Source organism: Palaemon carinicauda, chromosome 16, assembly GCF_036898095.1.
Source record: "Palaemon carinicauda isolate YSFRI2023 chromosome 16, ASM3689809v2, whole genome shotgun sequence".
Classification (NCBI taxonomy): domain Eukaryota; kingdom Metazoa; phylum Arthropoda; class Malacostraca; order Decapoda; family Palaemonidae; genus Palaemon; species Palaemon carinicauda.
The window spans coordinates 16,646,631-16,660,224 of NC_090740.1; the positions used below are offsets into that span (position 1 = coordinate 16,646,631).

General features: G+C 31.7%; 1 protein-coding gene across 2 annotated transcripts in view; it reads left to right on the forward strand.

Moving 5' to 3' along the window:
- The window catches only part of LOC137655661 (uncharacterized), a 31,284-nt gene that overhangs the window by 11,982 nt on the left and 5,708 nt on the right, over positions 1-13,594 (forward strand). For both annotated transcript variants that reach the window (XM_068389603.1, XM_068389604.1), the window contains 7 exons: positions 1-34; positions 3,150-3,337; positions 4,233-4,404; positions 5,764-5,890; positions 6,248-6,912; positions 7,415-7,542; positions 12,649-12,814. The exon at positions 1-34 is cut by the window's left edge and continues 106 nt beyond it. In XM_068389603.1, the coding sequence (XP_068245704.1) occupies positions 1-34; positions 3,150-3,337; positions 4,233-4,404; positions 5,764-5,890; positions 6,248-6,912; positions 7,415-7,542; positions 12,649-12,814 (1,480 nt within the window). The remainder of the gene's footprint in view (positions 35-3,149; positions 3,338-4,232; positions 4,405-5,763; positions 5,891-6,247; positions 6,913-7,414; positions 7,543-12,648; positions 12,815-13,594) is intronic.

Sequence of the window (13,594 nt, forward strand, 5' to 3'; positions counted from 1 at the left end):
TCCAAAATCAAGACCCTCATTATTTGTTAAAACGGTAAGTAAATTCTGTGAAGAATAATGCAAGATTTCCCCTTGCTTGAAGAGATGAAGGTCATATTCTGTGGTAAATAGCAGGTAAGAGGGACTGAAGTACAGGCGTGTTTATTCCCGACTTGGTTCCTCAATGCCCTTCCATGTGAGTGTAAATTCTATCATTTAGATACCTATTTATTTTCATATCTATAGTCCATTTCTTTTAGCGATGCATATTTGCACTGACTCGCGGCGGTGCCCTTTTAGCTCGGAAAAGTTTCCTGATCGCTGATTGGTTAGAATTATCTTGTCCAACCAATCAGCGATCCGGAATTTTATCATTTAGATACCTATCTATTTTCATATCTATAGTCCATTTCTTTTAGCGATGCATATTTGCACCGACTCGCGGCGGTGCCATTTTAGCTCGGAAAAGTTTCCTGATCGATGATTGGTTAGAATTATCTTGTCCAACCAATCAGCGATCCGGAAACTTTTCCGAGCTAAAAGGGCACCGCTGCGAGTCGGTGCAAATATGCATATTTGCACCGACTCGCGGCGGTGCCCTTTTAGCTCGGAAAAGTTTCCTGATCGCTGATTGGTTAGAATTATCTTGTCCAACCAATCAGCGATCCGGAAACTTTTCCGAGCTAAAAGGGCACCGCTGCGAGTCGGTGCAAATATGCATCGCTAAAAGAAATGGACTATAGTTAATATTGTCAGTAGATAACCTAATCTGTCTGTTGTCGATAATACAGAACTCTGGCAATTTGCAATGTACTCGTATAAGTTCCCTAACACATCTTAAGATAAATATGCATTTGACAGTGGATCCTTTTCAACAACTTGGTTCCTAAGAGATGTATTTCCAATCTTATATCTATGTACTTGCAATTAACCAGAAGCTAAATAATCTAGTGAAATTCATCTTTCTGACTGGTATTTTTCTCAAACTTTTTTCTGATTTTTGTACCAACCGTGTGTCACACGATCGTACATAAATTATTTTGTATATATTATGCTTGTATCTGTGCTCTTCCCTCGCACTAAGAAGAACCTGAATGATCATGTCTCCGGTTGTCCTCTGTAACATTGTCTGTCTTGTGAATATGAAAGGGCCTGTTGCCTCGAGGTTTTGTATATAAGGGAGAGTGTTCTATAATAAACAACTCAGTCGATTGCATCCCCCCTTTGAGTTCACAACCTTCTCTCGGCCCGTCACATTTTCATGTTCCATGGATCCATGCATCTTATATTAATTGTAAACATGCTTTGTCTTAGTACTGGTCCTTTGTAAAAGGTCTTCCTCTCTACCAGTTCTGGAAATGCTTTTTACTTATAGGAATTTTTTCATGAATGTTTATCTCTTGAAAGAAACCCTGATATAATCTTTCTATCCTACAGTCCTTACCTCGCACGTCTTACAGTTACGATACATTTTATTCCAGATATGTCCAGACCTCGAAGCTTTAGATTCTGGAAAATTATTCGTATTAGATATAAATCCTAATTTATCTAACTCTATCGAGTACTTGCTAGTAGTACAAGTGATAGTTTTCCTTAGTATTAAGACCTTTTTTACAAATCTAATTATAGGACCACTGTGGAGAAAGACCTTTATAACTATCGACACAGGAATATATCTGAAGTCGTATTCCGACTTTGGTCTTAGTTCTTGTATCTTGTCATGAAAAATTTTATCAATTGCCAACTGATATTTTCTATCTGTATAGTTTTTATATCTTATAAGAATATTTTACAGTTAGTTCTTGCTTACATTGTTGGTATTACAAAGGAGTCCAAAAGCCTATTCTTGGTTTGATTCAGATTTCTAGCTTTCACGTAAATTTCAATAACACTATTTTTTTTAATCATTTAATAGCTTTCATATAAATAAACACGGATTAGCAAGCATATTTTGGTTATTAAATTTAATACCAAATTATTCTAGATTGAAAATTTACTTAGTGTTATGAACTGCTATTATTGTTCGCTATCAAACCACCAAGCTTATAAAACCTCTCTCGCGAATGTTAACACTATATATATATATATATATATATATATATATATATATATATATATATATATATATATGTATGTATATATATATATATATATATATATATATATATATATATATAAAGTATATATACAGTATATATATATATATATATATATATATATATATATATATATATATATATATATATAAATATATATATATATACATATATATATATATGTATGTATATATATATATATATATATATATATATATATATATATATATATATATATATTTATATATGTATATATATATAAATATATATATATATATATATGTGTGTGTGTGTGTGTGTCCTAATTCGTGTCTGTAGATGTCTTGTATGACAAGGTAAATGAACTTAATATTCATGAGTATTCTACAAAAACCGATGTCTTGGCATATTACTGCAAACCTTGCATTTTTGTAGTGAAGGGAGTTTTAGTTGCCGGTGAGCACTCGAGTTGACAAGTCCCTCACCTGAGAGGGTAGTTGTGAATTGTGTACTTACGAACGAACCTTTTGTAATAAATGAAGAAAACCCATGTGCTGACGTCTCATTATCCGTCTGCACGGGTCATATATATATATATATATATATATATATATATATATATATATATATATATATATATATATATATATATATATATATATATATATATGTATATATATACATACCTATATATATACTGTTTAAAAATATGTATATATATATATATATATATATATATATATATATATATATATATATATATATATATATATATATATATATATATGTATGTATGTATGTATATATAGATACCTATATATATGTGTGTGTGTATGTGTGTACATATACATCTATATATCTATTTATCTATTTATCTATCTATATATACATATATATATATATATATATATATATATATATATATATATATATATATATATCTATATATACAGTATATATATGTATATATATATATACATATTTATATATATGTATATATATATATATATATATATATATATATATATATATATATATATATACGCATACATACATCAAGAGATACATAGATAAATAAGTATTTTCTTTTCTCAGATAAATGTAGCAACTAACGAAGCTGCCTCACAGGACACAGCATCCATAGCAGAGAAATGGGAGGCGTGGCAACGGAGTATCCACTCCGAGGTCCTGGTGAAGATGAAAGAGGATTTTCTTTACAGACCCGACGTCTTCCTCCTGAATGTCTTGACATTGTCCGTTCAGTTCTACCAAAACTTTCCTAAGTAGGTCACTTGGATTATTCTAAATGACTTTTGTTCATTGATTCTGTCCATGTTTTGCTTTCATTTGATGTTGTTATTATTATTATTACTATTATTATTATTATTATTATTATTATTATTATTATTATTATTATTATTATTATTATTATTATTATTATTATTATTATTATTATTTTCCATTAGTATTCTTGTCTTTCTTATATTTTTTTTTCTAATTTATTTTCCTATAGAAGAATGGTCTAACTGTATAACTATTATTATTATTATTATTATTATTATTATTATTATTATTATTATTATTATTATTATTATTATTTCAATTAGAGATCTTGTCTGATAATGTTTTTTTTCTAATTTATTTTCCTATAGAAGAATGGTCTAACTGTATAACTATTATTATTATTATTATTATTATTATTATTATTATTATTATTATTATTATTATTATTATTATTATTTCAATTAGAGATCTTGTCTGATAATGTTTTTTTTTCTAATTTATTTTCCTATAGAAGAATGGTCTAACTGTATAACTATTATTATTATTATTATTATTATTATTATTATTATTATTATTATTATTATTATTATTATTATTATTATTATTATCATTATTATTGTTATTATAATTTCAATTGCTGTTCTTGTCTTGTAAAGTTTTTTTCCAGAGCCACATTGTTTAAATTCATGAAAAATATGATGGTTCATCTACTGACATTATATTAAAAAAACTGCCTACATTTCCAACCCCTCATGTTTGTTCAAACAACATTTTACATCATGATAACTAACAATAGAAGAAATATCTTTTAACTTAGGTATCATCTAACTTGTTTTCATTGTGATGAAATTAATTCGATGTAACTTGGAATTGTCTTTTATTTGCTTAAAATAGAGAGAAGCCTAAAATCTTCAAGTACATGAGGGACCGAGAGGCCCTACTCGGGAAATATTTAACCCAGTTCCAACGACGCGTTCTGTACCCGAATGGTTATGAAGAGATATCTGGCAGCCACATACTTTATTCCCCTGAGGACGATGCCTACCTAGAACTGGGCAATCGTCAGGTAAGTTGATTCATGAGTTCCTACTTTATTATTATTATTATTATTATTATTATTATTATTATTATTATTATTATTATTATTATTATTATTATTATTATTATTATTATCATTATTATTGTTATTATTATTGAAAAGCTCAGCTACAAAATCAAGGCCACTGAGGCAGCTGTAATCTTCAATGAAACATGCTTGAAAGAGGGTCTACTTCATACAGTTATTATTATTATTATTACTATTATTATTATCATTATTATTATTATTATTATCATTATTATTATTATTATTATTACTGATTGCGAAGCTATAACCCTAGTTTTAAAAGCAGGATGCTACAAGCCCAAGGGATCCGACAGGGAAAATAGCCCAGTGAACAAAGAAAACAAGGAAACATGTAGGAGAACTCTAACCCAAAATATTGAAATACTGTGGTAGAAAGGGTATGGCATTACCTAAGACTAAATAACAATGATTTAATTTTGGAGTGTCTTCCTGGAAGAGCTGCTTACCACAGTCAAAAAAAAAAAAAAAAACAGAATGCATAAGTTTAATCTAATATCTGTTCTTTACAAATATGCACTTCCAGATATCCATCTTGGTTCAGTTTTTGGCATGGCTTTATCAGCAGTGTTATTCTTAATTTTAATTACTTCGTACTCTTAAAGGCTTCTTTTAATAGTCTCAACAATGTCCTTTATAATATATAGATATGATATCCTAATGTTTTTACATGCATGCATTGCTCTCGTCCTTCTCGGTGGGGTAGAATACAGGGGTCAACACCAGGCCTCTCATATACCTATGACTCCTGTAGACGGCTTTCTATAAGGTAAAAGTTCATATAGTATCAGACAACCAGATTAATCTCTAATAACAACAAACCGTGTACTGACTCACCCAAGCATATACAACCCACGTCGTTCTTGAAAGTATAGTTACACACACACACATATATTATGCAGGTATATATACATATATATATGTATATATATATATATATATATATATATATATATATATATATATATATATATATATATGTATATATATATATATATATATATATATATATATATATATATATATATATATGTATATATATATATATATATGTATATATATGTGTGTATATGTATATATATATATATATATATATATATATATATATATTTATACAGGTATATATATATATATATATATATATATACATATATATATATATATATATATACATATATATATATATATATATATATATATATATATATATATATATATATATATATATATATACATCTAGAGCCAAGGCATTCCTTCATATCGCTATTTCTAATGTGTATGTTTTCAAACGATTCTTTCCAGATATACATTATTCAAGAGAACATAAAGGTTTTTGCTGAAGATTTGCTCGAAGAAGTAAAAAATGCTGACAAAGACAAAGAGGATTCAATTTATAGATTTTGCTTAGAATCGTCAAATAAACATGTCGGTAAGTTACTTTTATTATTATAATTCATGTTCTACAACCACACCCATCCATCCTCTTTCCAAATTAAACAGAAAGTTAAGCGTAAATAATTATTCTTTCAGTTTAAAAAGACCCTATCAAATTATCTATAATATAAATGATGTGAATACTTTGTTACATGCTCCATTTTAATTCTTGTTTTCTCTTTTTATTGATAAGATTTTACGACAGATTGGAATCCAAAGTGAAAATTTTAAGGCTGATAAAGGTTTTCAAAGATTTTCTTATATAGCATTTCTATGATAATATTAACAATAGATCTTTCTTAATTACACTCACGAAGATGAATGACAATAAAGAAAATAATTCCCCTCCCAGGTTATGTGAGATTACGCAGCATCGATGAATGTCGTAAACCGTCTCCTCGTGACGACATATACGGCAAGTTACCGCTGGATTCAAGCCAAACTCCGGAGGGCACTTCCAAGGATTCGGGAGTCTCCATCCGCAGTGAATGTTCCAGCGCTGAAGAAGACGGAAAATCCAGAGACGAGGAGGAAATCGACCTTTTGAGGAAGAAGCTGGCCGCCATTGATGAAAGCAGCGAAGAAGTTGCAGAAAACGATCCTCCTGAAAGTGATGAAGCCATCAAAGTATCGTTGACCCGGAGATGGTCGAAAGTCTCCCTGTCCCTCAAAGAGAAATATGCTAACTCATCAGATGATCATCAGCCTGCTGACGCCTCAAGTGACGGAGAAAACAAGAACGGTGGGGAGGAACCTGTCAGACGCCCTTCCATAGGTGTTTTGATTAATCCAAAGTGTTTCACAAATCGCCAAATTGTGATCAAGAAAGCAGGGGACGTTTATGGCGTACACACTCAAACAGAAACAAGGACATACTTGTCGTCAGAGAGATATTTTCAAGGCTTTAAAGATGACTTTGCTAATCTGATGGAAATCATGGGCAAGGGTCACTTACTCTCAGATGATTATCTGGAATTGCCTGCATCCATATCTACTAATGAGATTATGATGGAACAAGTACGTTAGTCAGCAGGTTCTCTCTCTCTCTCTCTCTCTCTCTCTCTCTCTCTCTCTCTCTCTCTCTCTCTCTCTCTCTCTCTCTCTCTCTCTCTCTCTCTCTCTCTCGTTTGAAGTTTAGTCTGTTTAATTAGCAAGCCATTTGACGAGATATTTTAAAAGATAAATCTATATTTGAAATGACCTAAGTACTACGAACCGTTTCAGAGTGGAGATACCTTAACGCAGTGAAACGGTTTGTGTATCGCCATGATAAGCAAAACTGTACTAGTCAGGGGCTCCCATACTAAGTTGATTTGGTGTAAGCGATCAAACAAAAGACTCCCACCATCACCAATCCGCATTGGCCAGCGTGATGATAAAAAATGGACAAACCACAGACATAAAAGGGGGCATGTCAAGGCCATTATCCCACAGTGGAATAGAAACGGCTCCATTTGTTGTTGTAATTGCTATAATTGTTGTAATTGTTGAAAAATTCAATATCGACTTTTTCTTGCAGGTTGGGCCAAGAATTAAAACCGAATTCATACCAACCGTTGAAATTGAGTTTTGGCCTCCTTGCGCTTTCGAATGGAGGTTGAGAGAAAGGAGAACGTTGCAGGACCCAATAAATAAAACCATCTACAGGTTAGAGATTTTGTTTTTTTCATGTACTGTATTTGATAACATTCTTGCCTCCACTTACGGATGTTTTATCAATGTATACTTCTCTATAATTCATGATGCTATAAGTTTATATATATACATATTTCATACATATATATATACATATATATATATATATACATATATTTATATATATATATATATATATATATATATATATATATATATATAAATATAAATATAAATATATATATATATATATATATATATATATATATATATATATATATATTTATATATATATATATATGTGTGTGTGTGTGTGTGTGTATGTGTGTGCATGTGTGTGTGTATATATTTACAGTGGACCCTTGATATACATCCTGTTTGGAATAAGTCGAATTTGATATATGTTGCATTCAAAGCGGATAAATTTGTCATGATATGTCTTACTGGGTATGTGAACCCCATGAATTGATTTACATGGCCCATGATTAGTTACGTGCACATTGCACATGGTTCATCACAGCTGAAACAAAGCAGCCATGCTTCAGTAATCATCAGGCACATATCCACATTTAATTTAACTGAATTCTCATGTAGTTGGGGGTTTCTTGCATAAATTACAGTGAAGATTCGTCGCAGGTCCGAAGAACGTCATTAGTTTGTTCCAATGTATCAAAATAAATAGCCATCTCTAAAGCAACATTAGCTGTTCTTAGGAAGCTGGTCTACATGAAAGTAGATTATTTTATTCACGTATTTCATTTGTGTATCTAAGAGATGTATAGCCAGCTCATACGGTAGATTTCACTCATGTAGGATTAAGTAAATGCATGTAAATTATATACAAATTTTGTCATTCATTTAGTTATATTTTCATTCAGTTCCGTATATGTAAATTTATGTTATTCTAAAGAATTTAATTTTTATTTCACCTAGTTTCGTTACGAAATCTTATGTAAACTTGTTAAAATGTATGCTACATGACACACACACTAGGGATTGCATCATGTTTCCACGTGGTTGGAAGTTGTATGAAGGTTCCAGACTAGAACTCACTTTTTTAATGTTATGAGAGAAGGACGGTGGAGTTAGCTCAGTGGGTTGCCTCGTCAGGCAACAATAAGACCCTACTTCAAACTGGCAAGTTGGCAACCTGACATCGTGAGAGGCCGGTCAAACCATGCCCCCACGCTACGAGAATGCTTAACTGGAAGTTTATAGAGTGAATTAGGATGATATATATAGGGCCTACCCATGCTTTGGACAGAGAGATCCAACCTGACCTTCCGAAAGAACCATTGACCATCAGTCCTCTCTCCACCATCTATCCAACCACTACGTATTTCCTCTCTAACGTGCATAGTGTTTCCTCTCAAACGTACAATGCGTTGTCTCTCAAATGTGTAGTGTTTGTTCAATCATTGGAATTTCTGAGGTTAAGTTGAAAGAAGTGTAGTGTATATGTGAGTACAGGTTATATTCTAAAATTATCAATTTATTTGTGCCTGACCCTGTGTGACTTAGTAAAACAGTGAAGTGCATTTATTCTTGTTTAACCGTTTGGTAACCTTGTGTGAGCACTAAGGACGTAAGAGTAACAGTTACGTATATGTAAGTGTAATTATAGTTTATTTCCTATAGTGTTAAAATGTCATTTTTTTCATTCATTGTCAAAATTAAGAATTTTCATAAATCAATTTCTTGTGAAACAAGTAATTGTATTGTTATTGAAGTTTCATTTTGTTTTAGTCTAAGGTCTAGTTCAGATTTAAATTTTGAGTGGTTTATTTTTGGTGTTAAAATTATGAATTGTTATTTTCATACGATATATTCATTTTTGTAAAGTGTGTATTATTTCGATCACCAAGAATTAACTCAGTAACTTGTTCGTATCCCCTGACTTAGAACCCTAGTAAGAGGTTAATTTAAGAATAGTTCCCGTTAAAAGTAAAGTGATCACCTAGTTTTGTTTTGAGTGTAACGCAAAGAAACCTTTCAGATATTTAGTGTTCATATATATTAACGTCTGGGAGTTGCGTATTATTCTCAGAGCTCAGAAGTATTCTCTCGTGTGCATCAGACTTATGTAAAATAAAGCCGGGGAATTTGGAAGCTTGGGAATTTGTGTAATTCTCTAGTCTTAATACAATAAAACTAGTTTTTTTTTTAAAGTAAAGTTTAGCATGAAAGCCGAAGCAGAATAGTTAGGATCCTGATAGAGGTAAAAAAAGATTTTGTCTAAAAGTATGAAGTTGTTATCCGTGGCCTGGTCTTGCATTATGATATCCCATGCTGAGCATTATGATTTTTATAATCATAAAAAATAAAGCGGCCATCAAACCAGGTAAAGTTTTTAGGAGGGTAAAATCAGTAGTAAAACAAGGATCAGGGACATTAGAAAGAGTAATCTTATAATGTTGCGAAAAACTCGCCTGGTATAAGTGATCAACGAATTGAAATTGTTAAAGCCTCCCATGGATGGTTTGATAGCTTGAAGTAAAGTACTGGCCTACATAGTGTGAGGAGGATGAAAATTTTGAAAATTCTGCTCAATTTGGAGTAGAGACTCTTAATTCTATTCCCCAACAAGTATTCAACTGTGATGAGACAAGCCTGTTTTAGTCGTCAAAATGCTTGACAGAACCTATGTCAAGGGACGAAAGAAGACACTGTAAGGACACAAGCAGTTCAATCAGAGTGGGATTTGATGCTAAGCATTTGCTAATCTACCACTCAGGGAAAGTATTTAAATGTAGTCTGAAGGCCTAACTTGAATGATAAAACAGTTTTACATTGATTGAATTAAAGAACAAAGAGTTTGGCCCAGATTTCCAAAGCTATTTAGAGAAGCAACTGCTTATGAAGGCCCTCCTTATGAAAAATGTTTCTGACCATGCACCTGCCTTGGAGGAGATTTTACTGTCGGAGTATGACTTCATAACTGGCAAGGTCTTGACCCAAAAACAACTTCCCTAATTGAGCCCATGGACCAGCAGGTTATTTCAAAACTTTGAGGAATTTTACACAAAAGTTACTGTTCAATCAGTTAAACTTCAGAGAGTTCTGGGAAAGGCACGTCCATATTTTCCACTGTGTATGTCTCATCAAGATCAAAGCCAGGCAGGAGGCTTCTTACCGGACTATAAGCTCTACCAAGAAAAATGTTTGGGTAGAAGTGACTGAAAGACATTTTGAGGGCTTTGAACTATGACTAATGCTAATATAGTAATATGGAGGACATTGTTTCTCTGTGGAAGTCCATGGGCCTTATGTCAGTGATAATAATGTGGAGGAGTTGATGGAGGGGCAAAAGGAAGAGCTCACCACTGAGGAGCTGCAGGAGATTTAGAAGTAGCAATACCCAGATAAAATGAAGGTACTGTCTTTGGGCGAGGAGGAGATAGATGAAATGTCTGGTACATTGATTAAATAAATGTATCCAAAGTGGGTAAAGTTACAAAATTATGCAAAAAATTATCAACACAATAAAGCTGTAATCAATCTTAACATGAACACGTGGAACGATCAAATGAGGAACTGCGTTCAAAACATCTAAAGAAAACATCTTTGGGCAGATTTTTAGTGGAAATCTAACCAAGAACAAAAAAAAATAACTGACAATTAAAAGAGAACTAATCCCAAGAATAGAGTTAACTGCTTTCTAATGGAAGGGGTCTCTCCTTTCAAACAAAAACATCTCAACTCCCCTTCATCCTCATGGCCATCAGCTTCTCTCAGTAAGGGTAAAGGGTAGTAAAATTATCAGTCATTTGATATAATCATTGCTCCTTATGTAATATTAACTTTATGAGTATCCAGTGATACACTTTCGCATAATTAGTTTAAGCAACCGTTAGCGTACTGATGACGAACTTTTTGCTTCATTTAATATTTATTTCAAGGAAATATTCGCTAAAGTTCTCAGTGTCATCCAAGGAAGAGATTTGCTTTATAGTGAGGACACATCCTGGGCCTAATCAAAATGATGTACAGAAAATGGATAGCAAGCAATAATGCATTCCTAGGACTGTTCAAGCGAACGTTCCGTACCTAACAAGCATTCACCTTGTTTACATGTCACTAGCGGTAATTATAAACGTTTCTTCTTACAGCGTTCAATCAAGCAAGCAATAATAATAATAGGGAAGTGGGGAATATGGGGAAAGGAAGAGTACCCCTGGATCCAATCCAGTTTATAGCTCAAAGGCAGGTACTCGGGGAGGGAAAGATTAAGGAAATAGGGAGAAAGAGAAGTACAGGAGAAGAATAAAAGAGAGGGGCAGACACTCTTGCGATATTAGGGAATTGTTTATTTATTTATTTACTTATCTTTTTTTTTTTTTTTTTTTTTTTTTTTTACAGCGTTCAATCAGTGGTCAGAAAAGTATCTTACATTTTTCATTGTTATGTGTAGATTAAATTCATCTATTTTATGTTATAGGATCTGTGCAAAAGGTTTATATCTAAATATTAAATGCTGATGTTAAGAAACTTATCAATAAGTGAACTGTGGGTATTTTGTGAACCTTGTCAAATATTGTTAACATTTTCAGTAATCTTAAATATGGTAATTGTTATAATTATGTTTGCTGGCTATGATTTTCTTTTGCTGTTGCTGTTTTGTTATTTTCTAAGATGAATTAGTCAATAAGGGAATAAAACATTAAAGTAGATTTTATGTAATTTGCGTTTTGATATAGTTGACCGTAACATCTACCCTATATAATAAAGTGTAATTGTCTGTATATATATATATATATATACATATATATATATATATATATATATATATATATATATATATATATATTATATATATATATATATGTATATATGTGTGTGTGTGTATATATATATATATATATATATATATATATATATATATATATATATATATACATTCATTAATACCTATATGAATATATAGAAATATATATATATATATATATATATATATATATATATATATATATATATATATATATATAAATATATATATACACAGTATCTACATATATATGATATACCATTACGAGAGAGAGAGAGAGAGAGAGAGAGAGAGAGAGAGAGAGAGACTTTGTTTATGTCAGCCACGTATATCAAGCAAATTTCCCCTTGCAGATGGCCAAGGACTGAAACCATAAGACAAGTGACAGAGCTGGGATGTAACCTTGTGCCACTCGGTCACCACAGTCAGGTCGAACCAAATTCAGCCAAAGTGATTGAATGGCAAATCCAATTCGTCAAAGCAGAGAGACATCTTTTGAAGAGCCTTGGTCACACGCAGGTGAAGTTTCATCATCATCATCATCATCATCATCATTTCAGCCTTCAAAAGTCCTTTGTTGGATGTAGGCCTTCCCCAGGTTCCTCCACAGACTTCTATCGCAAGCTATTTTGTGCCACTGTTGCTTATGTTGGTCTAAGTCATCTCGCCAGCGGGTTTTTTGTCTTCCTCGGTTTCTTGTGTATCCTCAGGGTGTCCAGAAGGTTGTTCGTGATGTCCATCGGTTGTCTGTCATCCTGGCAATGTGCCCCGCCCAGTTCTATTTGAGCTTGCTAATGGTTTCAAGGATATCCATTACTTTAGTTTTTTGACGTATCCATTAAGCTGTTTTTCTATCCTTCCATGTTAGATTTAGCATAATTCTCTCATGTGCCCTCTGCATTGTTCGTAATTTAAGGGAAAGCTGTTTTGTTACATTCCAAGTTTCGTTCATAGTTTCTCTTTAATATTTCTTTTTTGATATTGATAGATTTATTTGATGATAGTTCTTCTTGGGGTTTTTTATCGGCTGTTTTCTCTTTAACACTTATAAATTCGGGTGTATTTGATTACCCAACTTGTAAGGAGCAAGAACTTCATTTGAATTGATAGCTGAAATCAGAATTGTTTTTGTAAAGTAAAACTCTAAAATTACTTAACTTGAATAAGCAGACGATAAAAGGACTCTCCTGGAAATGACACTAAAATCTTTTGGTCAGTATTTAAAAATTCATGAAAGATAATTAGTTATATAATTACAAATGCATGATATTCATATTTTATTTCTATGCTGTTTAAGAG